Raw genomic sequence first — 11,250 nt, 5'->3', positions numbered from 1 at the left:
AGAGGAAGCACAGTAAATGAACAGAGAAACTTAGGAGACTTCAGGGAGAGGGGAAGACCATCTGGAAGGCGAGGGAAGGAGACATACAGACATACAGAAAAAGACACGATTGAGGTATTTGCTGCTCTTCCTAAGAGCCCAGACAGTAATCAGCGAGGGGTCTTAGCTGGGGTCTAAGAGCTGTGTGACAGCAATAAGAGGCCGGATAAGAAAAGGCATGAGGTGACAGAGGGCACACAGGCCCAGCTCTGAGCACAGTGTGGTGCACAGCAGTGCAGCATGGGCTTTGGCAGATAAGGCTGGCTCCCAAGGAGACAGTCAATGATATCAGGCAGTTTGTCACTACTCAGCGTTACTTATCTGAGGCCCCCCAGGCTGCAGTGAGGTGGTGGGAAGGATGGACAGAGCACCAGCTGGGCATCAGAACTGGGTTTGAGTCCCAGCTCCAAATTCCACCACAACCCGACACTGGGCAAGATGGCCCACCGGCTGTGTCTGAAGCTCCTCATCTGTAAAGAGAAGTCTTGGTCTGGATCTATATGGACTGTGATTACTGTCTGAGTTTGCCCTGCAGAGGTGCTGAGGCCGGGGAGTCTGGGGTGAGTAGTCATGGTCAGGGAAGGCTTTATGGGGAGCGTGGGTGAGCTGGGCTGATGCAAGACAGACACTTGGTCAGGCAGAGGTGAATGGAGCAGGGAGGGCAAGCAAGAAAATGTGAGCAGGGCCTCAAATGGAATAGACACGGGGGAAGCTGAGAAGTGGCCTTGCTATGACCAGAGGTGAAGGAAGAGATAAGTAGGGAAGAGTGGAGTCAGATTACAGAAGGCCTCAGATGCCAGGCAGAGATGTTTAAATTGGCTCCGTCAGGAAGGAGGGGGCCATCAAGGGACCTGGGGCCGGGTTGTGATGTGATTAGGCTGCCTTTTAGCAGGAATAACATGGCCTGGCCCCCAGAGTGACTGGGGTGGTGGGAAGCCAGGAACCAGGAATGGCGGCCAGAAGACTCTTGTAATATTTCTGGCATAGAGTGGTGAGGACTAGGGGTTGGAAGGAGGCAGTGGGTCAGGCCTGGAGATATTTCTCAGGAAATACTGAAAGTCCTTGGGGCCATGCTGCATTTAAGGGGTGAGTCACCTTGAGTAGTTTTTCTCTCAAAGGCCGGGGAAGAACGGGCTTTGGCAGTCTCCCTGCCTGCAAACAGAACATGTCAGGCAGCTTGGCCATTGGGAGGGTGCCCTTCACTCTGGCTCAGCTCAGGGACCTCAGTTGTAACTGTGGTGATGCTAGCAGGGGTCTGGGTTAAGGGGTATGTATGCTCTGGATTACTGACTGGGCTTGGGCTGGGCTCATTCCATATTAAGTGCCAGGCCCTATGGTTAGGTTTGGGAGCAGAGTGTCTACATAAGAACATCCAAACCTGTACGAAATTTTTCTGAGTTTATTTGAGCCAACTGACGACATATGCTGGGAGCAAGATCTAAAATGCTCTCAGAGAAAGTAGCTTTGAGATTCTTTTATGCATTTAAATTAAGAGAGGGATTGGAGAAAGCAAGGTGAGGGGAGGGGTGGGTCAGAGAACCCTTGCAGGGTTATTACTTCTGTTATTTCAAAGGTGTGTTACCCAGATGCACAAGAACGAAGGACAGGGCTGGCTTAAAACTTTCACTAAAGAAGCTATAGGCCTGGACATGACTGTGTACCCTGAGCAGCCCTATTAGAAATTGATGATCAAATCACCCAGTGAGGTTACTTTCTGTAGACCCCCTGCCCCATTTTTTCCAACCACAGGAGAATTAGCAAAGTACAGTTCTTGACCCTCAAGGAGATTCCAGCCTTGTGACTCTGTCGGAGTCACATTTGCAGGACTCAAATGGCCCTCAGGAACAACCAAGTTGTTCTTATTCACCCAACTTTGCTTTCTGGCCACGTAGGCAGTGCAAGTATCTGATGGATGCCAGAAAACCTCTCTGTTCCTGGTGTACAATGGTACTATCAAGGGGCAAGTCCAGGTTTTGTGGAGCTTAAAGCTTGAACAATTTCAGGGAGCCGCTTTGAACAATAGCTTGAAACTGCAAGTATAAAATTGCTAGGCCTTCTCAGGAGGCCTAGAATGGGGGAGATGCAAGTGAGAAGCCCTGAAATTTAAACCTCATCAGCTCCCTAGTCTATCATGTAATACCATTTATTAAATATATAAGTGGGTGTTTAATTCGTGGTATTCCACAACAACCCGTGGGGCAGCGAGCATTAGTGTCCCCCCATCTTACGGATGAGGATGCAGGCTCAGAGAGATGACTCAGGGTGTCAGTCATAAAGCCGGGGGGTGGCGGGGTGGGGGGGTGGGGGGGTGGGGCTGTGCTCTGGATTGAGGGATCTGGCCTCAAGGGTCTCTTTAGTCCATAATGGCAGAGGTCAAGCCCCTGAGGTTCCTGAGGGCAGTCCTGGACCTGGGCCGTCTATCCCAGTTGCCACTTTATCTTTCCCAGGCTTGGTCAGGGGCCCTCAGGATCCACGGCTGGGGTAGAGGGAGGGGGTGCCATCTAGTGACCTCTAGCCATCTCAGGGCACCACACGGTGCATCCTTGGTCCCGGGATTGTTGGCTGATACAGGCAGAGAGCCACATACAACTGGGAGGACTGCAAACCCAAGGGTGAGCACTACTGTGAAAACAGACCCAAGGTCTAATCCCGGATCTACAACTTCCTGCTTGTGTGAAGTCCCACAAGATGCATGGTCTCCCAAGCCTCGAATTTCTAATCTGTTGAATCAGGGTGGTAACCACGTTATATTTTGAGTTTATTACATGTCCTCTTCTAAGGCAGCAGTGATCCTGGTGGTGTCCTGAACACAAACACTCCAAGAATCCGAAGATTGCGATCAGTCCTAGTAACAGCATAAACACCTGACTCAGCTCATCATTTCCCATCCCCCATTTGAGACTAGCTAACTTCCTCTGAGGAAGTCAAAGAGATTGTACCTAGGAAGGGTCACTGAGCCCTGGTGCCCAGGAGGAAGTGGAGGCCTGGAGGATGGGAACTGGCAGAGACGTGTGGCCCAAGTCCCGCCCAACAGGCCTGCACCCTGGGGGTGCAACCGGTGACTCTGGAGGGTGTGTGTGGCAAGTAGTTCTCCTTTTAGCAGTACAAAGCCACCAGCAGGAGCTTAGGTGGCGCTGGCCAGAGGCATCTTAGGACCAGCTGGCGGGATGGGACGGCATTATGCTCTGCGCGTGGGAACCCTGGTGGGGTTACGCGCTTTGCCCTTTGGGCCCACGAGGGCTGGCTGGCGCGAGATCGAGGGCCAGGACCGCAAAGCTTCGGGCTCCCGCTTCCGCCTGCACAGGCCCTGCTCGCTTTCCACGCCTACTTCTACCAGCCCTTTCGCGGCGTTTCCCCAAACACAGAGCTCCTGGGGCGAGCCCTATTTTCGAGAAACGGGACCGCCCCACTGGGCTTCAAGCACCCTCTGGCCGCTCTCCCGTGCAGAGCCGGGCAGTGCCTCCCCCACACCCAGCGCTTCTCCTCGGCATCCCACCCGGCCACACTGCCGCCACGCGTGACTGTACGAGCCCCAGAGTATCTTCCGCCCCGCACTGGCTCTCTACGTGGGAGACGTGCGAGGTGATGCAGTGCCAGGGAGGGGGGATTTCACAGCGTCGCCCGTCCCCTTTCCGGCGCCGGAGGGAGTGGCAGCTGAGCCGCGCCTCCCCCCCCCCCCCAGCCCACCTCCTCCTTGGCCCGGACGCCACCGCCTGGCGCTGCTGAGGCGGGTGGCAGCCAATAGGCACCGAGGAGGTGGGACTGCTGGCGGCTGTCAACCTCCCGGGAGACGGGAACGCGGAGTCGGAGCGCGCGAGCGGCCACCGCGCCCTGGGCCTTGGGGGAGGAGCCGCGGGAGTTGGGGGAGGAGTCCCCGAAAAGGAGCCGGAGGACCACTGCTTGCCTAGGCTGCGGAGGACAGACGCTGGCCCCAAGCCTGCCTCCCCAAGCCCCCGATCGCCAGCATGATTGCCGCTCAGCTTCTGGCCTATTACTTTACGGAGCTGAAGGATGACCAAGTCAAAAAGGTGAGCCCCGCCCACGCGGCGGCCCTGAGCTCTGTCCGCAGCGTTGCATTCCGGCATCCGTTTTCCGCCGCAGCCTCCATCCTCCCGCGCCGGGCCTTCCCCAGGCCCGCATTGGTTGGACTGCAGTCAGTGGGGAAAGGCTTCGCCCTTTGATTCTCCAGGGATTGTCTCCGTTTGCGTGTGTGTGTTCGGGGGTGGGGGGAGACCCCTGAAACTGGGCTGCTTGCTGCAGTGTCCTTGAAACGGATTGTGGATGTCAGATGGGGCCACGGGCTATGAGGGGAGGTAGCCTGTTTGGAAGGGTCTGAGCCCAGTGGGCGGAGGAGCAATCAAAGAGATGCTGGGGAGGTGAGCGCGCAGCAGGCCTGGTGCTGGCTCGAGGCCAGACATCCTGTATTTTGGGTTTTGGCGGATGGCATCGGGTACTCAGGAGAAGCTGTCACGCCTGCTCTCCCGGCTGTTGCTGCTGCTCCTTAATCTGAGGACGGAGTGGCTAGCCTGGCTTTCCGGAACGCTGAGGAGCTCAGAAGCCACCGGAAACTTTGCTCATAGGCCTCAGGACTGGAGCGGCATGTCTGAATGGAATTTTTTACTCCTCTACGTGACCGCCCTCTTAAAGCTGTAATTTCCAGTTCAGGGAGCTCAAATAAGAGACTGGTCTTTTGAGTTGGATGAAGGCTTTGACATGTATGCTGTGACATGTGTGCACTTGCACGTGGTTGCATCTTCCAGGTGTTGTTACCTTAGACACCTAACAGAAAATACTGCCTGCTGGCGGGTCTTAAAGATGTATATCCCTCCTCTATGCCAGCTTTGCCAGCAAGAAACAGGCATTTTAAAGAAACAGTTTGGGCTGTAGGGAAAGGTCCATTTTATCAGTGTCAGGCCTAGCGTGCGTACTGACCCACTCACACCATGAACGAGTGGCATTGTTGCTGGGGAAAGCCGGGATAGACAAGCAAAGCTGGCCTCACTTTAGAGTTCAAACCAGGGAGTGCTACCTACAGGTGAGAGGCAGGAGCCACAGGCCTGGATTTCCTGCTCCTCAAGCCGCAGAATGTTCAGTCTCTTCCTATCCACCTAAGATAACCTCTTCCTCTGTCACAATAAAAAACAGGCCTGTTGGGGGTGACCTCATCAAGGTCATACAGTGAGAGGCAGAGCCAGGGTGTGACCCAGGTCTCCGCCTCTTCACCGGGAACTTGACCAGCCTCTCCTGGAAATGAGCTGCTGGGGGGGAAGTGCTGAGACTAAGGCTCTGGGGGTGCTGCTTGGATCCTGGATCTAGTGCTGAGTGGGGATCAGAGTGGGGTAGTAAGGAGACAGGCCTGGGAGCCTGCCATGGTCTCTCCTGGCTGTAAGTGACGCTGAGCGCAGGGAGCTGTGCATGCCAACACGTGCATTTCAAGAGTTGTATGTTAGTGACATTCTTCCTATTTCACAGTGAGAATTAAGGCCTGAAGGATCTCACTGTTCTCTGCCTGCATGTACTGCCTCTAGCTCAGCATAGTAGATCCTTGGGGTGGGAGCTCAGATGATCTTATAAACCAGTGGCATCCACACCCACCACCGCCTGTGTGGCCTCCAGGGCTGAGCTGGATTGAGGTTTGGACTCTACTCAGCCAGACCTGTTTTATCAAGGACACATTGTCTAGTGTGGCCCTAGAACCCTCCACTCCCCATGATGGCCCAACTCAACATTCTATCCCCCAGGCTCCTGAGCATGTGACTTCTGAATCAACTGATCTTCAAACCCCTCCCCCTCTGAGACTGGAATTCTGACATTCCCTCCTGGCCCTCTTCTGGCCTCAGAACCTTTCTGGAGGGCCTGAGGCCAAAGTTCTACCAGATAATATCTGGTCAAGGAGATTCTTAAAAACAACCTGGCTTTCTTGCATCCTCAACTTCTTAGGCTGCTTTCTCTGGCTGGAGTATGGATTCTCGCCAGGGGACTGATCACCTTGGCTTGCATCATGGGCCGTGTGGCACCGCCATACCTGGGTGTGACCCCGAGACACTGCCTGAGCCTCCTGAGCTCATGGCAGGCACTTGTTCTGAGGGCCTAGTCAGCCTTCCCCTCTCCCACCTGTGCAGATGCTGGGGGGAACTCCGTCTGCTTTCTGGGGGCTCAGGACTTTATGATTAGAGACCAGCCCCTCCTACTCACCACAGATGGTGGGGATGCATGACTCCAAGCCCTGCTCTTCCTGTGGGAGCTGGGTCCTACCTGCCACCTGACAGGGACCTAGTGAGACAGTCCCCTCCCCAATCTGCAAACGTGGGCAGCCATAATGATTCAGCCCTTCAGCCCTAGGTAGCCTCCAGGGCTCCAGAGATGGCTCTGGCATCCCTGACGAACCCTCACCCATCTTCTCACCCTCTGGCCTAGGGGTAGGAGGAGGGAGGATGGGCATGGTGCCAGGAGATGGCTCAGGACACAAAAGTGATCACGAAAAGGGTATTATTTCTCTACTCATTGCCTATGAGACATGTCAATAATTCAACTTTGTAAATCTGTCCTGGTTTGAAACAGGCCAAATGTTTGGCTTCCTGGCATGGAGCCCTGTTTCATAGGCTGGCTGCGTAATACTGACTAATGGAGTCCTGTGGAAGGGGTATCCTGGCAGTAGACCGAACTAAGCACAAAACATTTTCCTTTCACTCTTCCAGTGCTTTTAGGAAGAAAAGGAGGCACAAGTGTGCTTGTAAAAGATTCCATTCATCAGAACCCCAGACATCTGCTAATTCTGCAGCCATAGACTGGGGGTCCTTTGACCTGCAAGTAACTTTTAACGTGCCTCTCATCTCACCAGCTTCTTCCACTTGGTTTAGCCATTAGGAGCCTGTAGGAGGGTGAAGTATTGCATAGTCCTCTGCTTATTTAGGGAACGAAGGTGAATCCATCAAGCTTAGCAACTTGGCCTCTAAAGAAAGACTAGACTTTCTTTTCTCCGGGGTTGTCAGAATTGTGAGCAAATGCCAGTGGATTTTCTCTGGGCGGGATTCCCCTGGCCATAAGCAGTCCCCTTTGCAAGTGTGATTAGTCCCAAAGGCCAAAACCCAGGACTCTCCAGAGTGCTTGGCCAAGGATGCTGAGCAGTTAAAGGGCCACCCAATGTCTATTTTCTCAAAGGCCTGTGTCCCAGCTGCAAAAGCAAACAATAAAAAAATGCCCCTTATTGCTCAGGGGTGAGAGAGATGAGTGTTAGAAAGTTATGAAAAAGGTCTTATGCACCTTTTGATAGGTTGCCTCTCACATGCCCCCAATGGGGCTGACCCACCAGATGCATGTGCCCTGATGGGAAATCTAACCCATGACCTTTTGGTCTACAGGCCAGTGCTCAGTCCACTGAGCCACACTAGCCAGGGCTTTGTGCACCTTTTGGTATGGTGTTATACAAATACTCAGGAAGAACCCCTCACGTCTTTGTGAACATTCATTTTATAATAATCCCTGTCCTCTGTAACTTAGATGTTCCTGGGAGTTCTCCCCCAAGAAAAGCCCTAACACTTCATTTGGTTTGATAATTTGGGACTGTCGTGAGGGAATAAACCGAGAAAGTGGGAAGGTCTGAGGGACTGTCACATCTGGCCATCTGTGCTGTCTGCCCACGCTCCTGCTGTTTGCTGAGAAGGCAGGGGCAGCTTTCTCCTGAGAAGACTGATTTGGCACAAGTAGTGCCATCTGCAAGTGTGTGCGTCTGCAGTCAGGGACTCCTGCCTGATAGAATTAGCTGCTGGAGTCAGCTCTGAGGATGCCCCTGGAGGTCCCAGGGGAGGTACTGGGTGAAGGGCAGCCACACACCTCCATCTCCAGGAAGCCGTTGGCAATGCCCTGCTGGCAACTGCTTGTTGATTTGAGCACCTTTACAATCAAATTTGATCGTGGGAATTCAATGGTTTCTTCAGAGAATGTTTAAGTCCTTTATTATGTGCAGAGTACTGTGCTTGGTGGGAGGCAGGAGACAGCTATGAACCTGGTAGAAATGGCCACTATTCTCATGGAATATCAATTATTTGGTGTCTTATGATAAGTGCAAAGCATAGAATGCCAGGAGGGCAGATAGGGGCCAGTGGTCAAATCCTGGGTGGGAAACCACTAGCTTAGAAATTGCTTAAAGCCAGGCTCTAGATGTATAAAAGAAAATACTTAAAGACTTTGTAAGGGAGAATCAAGTGGATAGTTATCAAAATGCAGTTTTTCTTTCTCTCTTTTTAATGGTTTGAGCATCCAGAAACACTTCATGGGTGTCTTATCAGACTGTGTACATAGGTGTGTGTGTGTGAGAATGTTTGTGTGTCAGGACCTGAAGCATTAGCTGTGCGTCCCAGGGCCACTGTTTAGAAACAGGCACTGGAGTTCCAGAGCAGATAAGTGACTCTTTCAAGGTCTGAAGAAAATCTGAAATGGCATCCAGAGGGCTATTCTCGCTCCCTCTGTTTCTTTCCTCTAGAAAGGCTCACCTTTGTTGCTTTTAATGATTTACTTTGGAATATGTATTAATGTGTATAACACATGAGTTAATTTTTTATTATGGAATAGTTGAGGCGCATAAAAAATATTGGGGTTAGCATAACAAACACCTGTGTACCTCCCTGCTCCTTATTTGAGAACTCAGGGCACCATGATTGCATCACAGGCACAGCTGGAGCCCCTCTGCGCCCCTCCCGTCTTCAATCCCATTTCTTTCTCTGTCCAGAGGTGACCTCTGTCCTGAATTTGGTGCCTGTCATTTCCATGCATGGTTTTATACTTTATTACATTTCGTGAGCCTACAAGCAGTATGCAGTGTTACTCGACATGCCTTTGACCTTTTGTCAACAGTGCTATACTGGTGTCACCTTCGGCAGCACATGCTTTTGTTGGCTCAACTGTATGTATTTGGGATTTTCCATGTTGATCCAGATAGCTCTAGTTCATCGATTTCAGGGCTGTGTGCTTTTACATTGTGTGAATACACCACGATGAGTGTATCTGTTCTTCTGATGGCCTTTGGGGTTTTTAATTTACTTTTTTAAAGTAATTAATTGATTGATTTTTAGAGAGAGAGGAAGGGGAAAGGGTGGGGGAGAGACATGGATTTGTTGTTCCACCTATTTATGCACTCCCTGGTTGACTCTCGTGTGTGCCCTGACTGGGATCACACTGGCAACCTTCCCAAATTGGGATGAAGCTCCAACCAACTGAGCTACCTGGCCAGGGCGGGATTTTAATTTTTCAAGCTATGGTTTCTTGCACATCTTTAGTACACCCACTCGTTTCTCTAGGCGCTAGGCTGTTTGTCTAGGGTTGAAACTGCTAGGTAGAGAGGAGTGTGTGCGCCTTCCCACTTGGCAGGTTTTGCCAGGGGGCCGTCCTCTGTGGTCACATTCCCGTCAGAACTCTGTACAGGTTCCTATTACTCCACACCAACCCTTGGGACAGGCACACCTTTAACAATGTTTGATAATTTTTAAAGACTCTCTTCTCAGTTATTTCCATTCACATTACAGCATTCAAGCTTAATTTAAAATTAGCCATTTCTTAGCTTACCTTATCAAGCAGAGCCCTTGTTGCAAAGTATTGCTGAATGAAGTTGACAGGTCTTACTGGGGCAGCCCCACTGACAGCTGCTGCTGTTGCTGCAATGTCTGCCTGGTACCCAGGAGGTGCAGTAGATGCAGGGAGAGGCTTGTGAGGACTCTCTGTGGCCCTTGTGATGTGGCATGAATCTGTTTAAGTTTTTCTGGGAATTAAAACATACACGAGTGCGCGTTTGCCCGGACGCCCTCTTCCTTCCTGGGTGGATCCGACCCAGGCAGGGCTGGCCGGTTTATCAGTCCCTTCTGTGTGCTCAGCTCTGTTAGAGAAAACTCAAGCCAGCAGCCTCCCAGACTGTCCTCCATAAAAGGAGAGGGCAGCCGTGTCCCCGTCTCGGAGGAAACCGAAATGTGAAGTCTGCAGCTCAGCCCTTTGCAAACAGAAGCCCAGGGAGAGGTCTGTTTCTGCACGAGGCAGAAAATGTCGGATCGTGTTTGTCTGGTTCCAAGCTTGATTACAGGCTTGCAGACCCTGGGACCTGGAGGGCACCTCAGCTGAAAGGGTGCGCCGAATGCCCGCTACAGGCCTGGTTTTTTCCCTGTCATGGGCCTTATTTAATAATTAGTAGTATAACACTAATCGAAGCCCACAGGTAGTACTTGCCACATTTCCTGGGAGGTTTATGCTGAAGGCATCACACCCCCACAGCGCCCCTGTGAGGCGGGCGCTATTGTGATCTCTGCTTCTGGACCAGGACTGGGGAACACAGAAAAACCAGCCAGCGTTCAGACCCAGGTCTGATGGCAGAATCCTTGCTTTTATTTTTTCATCAAGATATAATTCATACACCATAAAAGCTGCCGTTGTAAAGTGTACAATTCAGTGGTTTTTAGTGCATTTACAAGATGGTGCAGCCATCCCCACCATCTAATTCCAGAACTTTTTCATCACCCCCAAAGAAACCCGTCAAGCAGTCACTCCCCATTCCTCCCTCCATCCGGCTGCCCCTGGCATCTCCTAGTCTGCTCACCTCCCCCACCTTTTAAAAATGGATCTGCCTCTTCTGCACATTTCATATAAATGGAATCCCACAACATGTGACCTTTGTATCCGGTTCCTTTCACTATGTGTGTTTTCAGTGTTCTGTGCTGTAGGATGTATGACTGCATCGTTCTTTTTTACTGCTGAATAATACTCAGTTGTATCAGTATACCACATTGAGCTTATGCATTTGTCAGCTGGTGGGCATTTGTGGGGCTGTTGTGAGTAAGGCTGCTGTGAACCATCGCGGACACCAGTTGTCTGTGTGGCCATACGCTTTTGTTTTCTTGGGCATATGCTTAGAAGTGGAGTTGCTGGGAGAGCCCTGCTTTTTATCTACCTTGTGGAAGGCATCGTCTCCATTTAGAAATGAGGAGACTGAGGCCCCCACTTGGTGAGGTGACTTGTCAGTGTGACCACACAGCTCATAAGTGGTAGTGACAGGAAGGCTAGTAGGTCCCCTGACTCAGAAACCTACTCTCTCATTTTGTTTAGGAAAACAGATCTAAGAAGGGACAGAGTGGGGGGGGGGAGGGGCAGAGCTGGTGCAGGACCCTCTAGGGCCCTGACCCCCATCTCTCCTTCCTCCCCAACATCTGCAACCCCAGCACACTAGCTCGT

The 11,250-nt window shown here is 51.8% G+C and overlaps 1 protein-coding gene across 2 annotated transcripts in view; it reads left to right on the top strand.

The window, feature by feature from the left end:
* Positions 1–402: 402 nt before the first annotated feature.
* The window catches only part of HK1 (hexokinase 1), a 62,163-nt gene continuing 51,315 nt past the window's right edge, over positions 403–11,250 (top strand). Inside the window, exon 1 of one of the 2 annotated variants that reach the window (XM_037029341.1) lies at positions 403–599. In XM_037029341.1, coding sequence (XP_036885236.1) covers positions 540–599 — 60 coding nt within the window. In that variant the 5' untranslated portion in view covers positions 403–539. Of the gene's footprint in view, positions 600–3,816; positions 4,068–11,250 lie in introns of those variants that run through there. The other variant, XM_037029343.1, reaches the window with a different exon arrangement.

This window comes from Sturnira hondurensis, unplaced genomic scaffold, assembly GCF_014824575.4.
Source record: "Sturnira hondurensis isolate 20B ecotype Veracruz unplaced genomic scaffold, ASM1482457v3 Scaffold0020237, whole genome shotgun sequence".
NCBI lineage: Eukaryota > Metazoa > Chordata > Mammalia > Chiroptera > Phyllostomidae > Sturnira > Sturnira hondurensis.
This window is presented reverse-complemented; position numbering and strand designations above follow the sequence as displayed.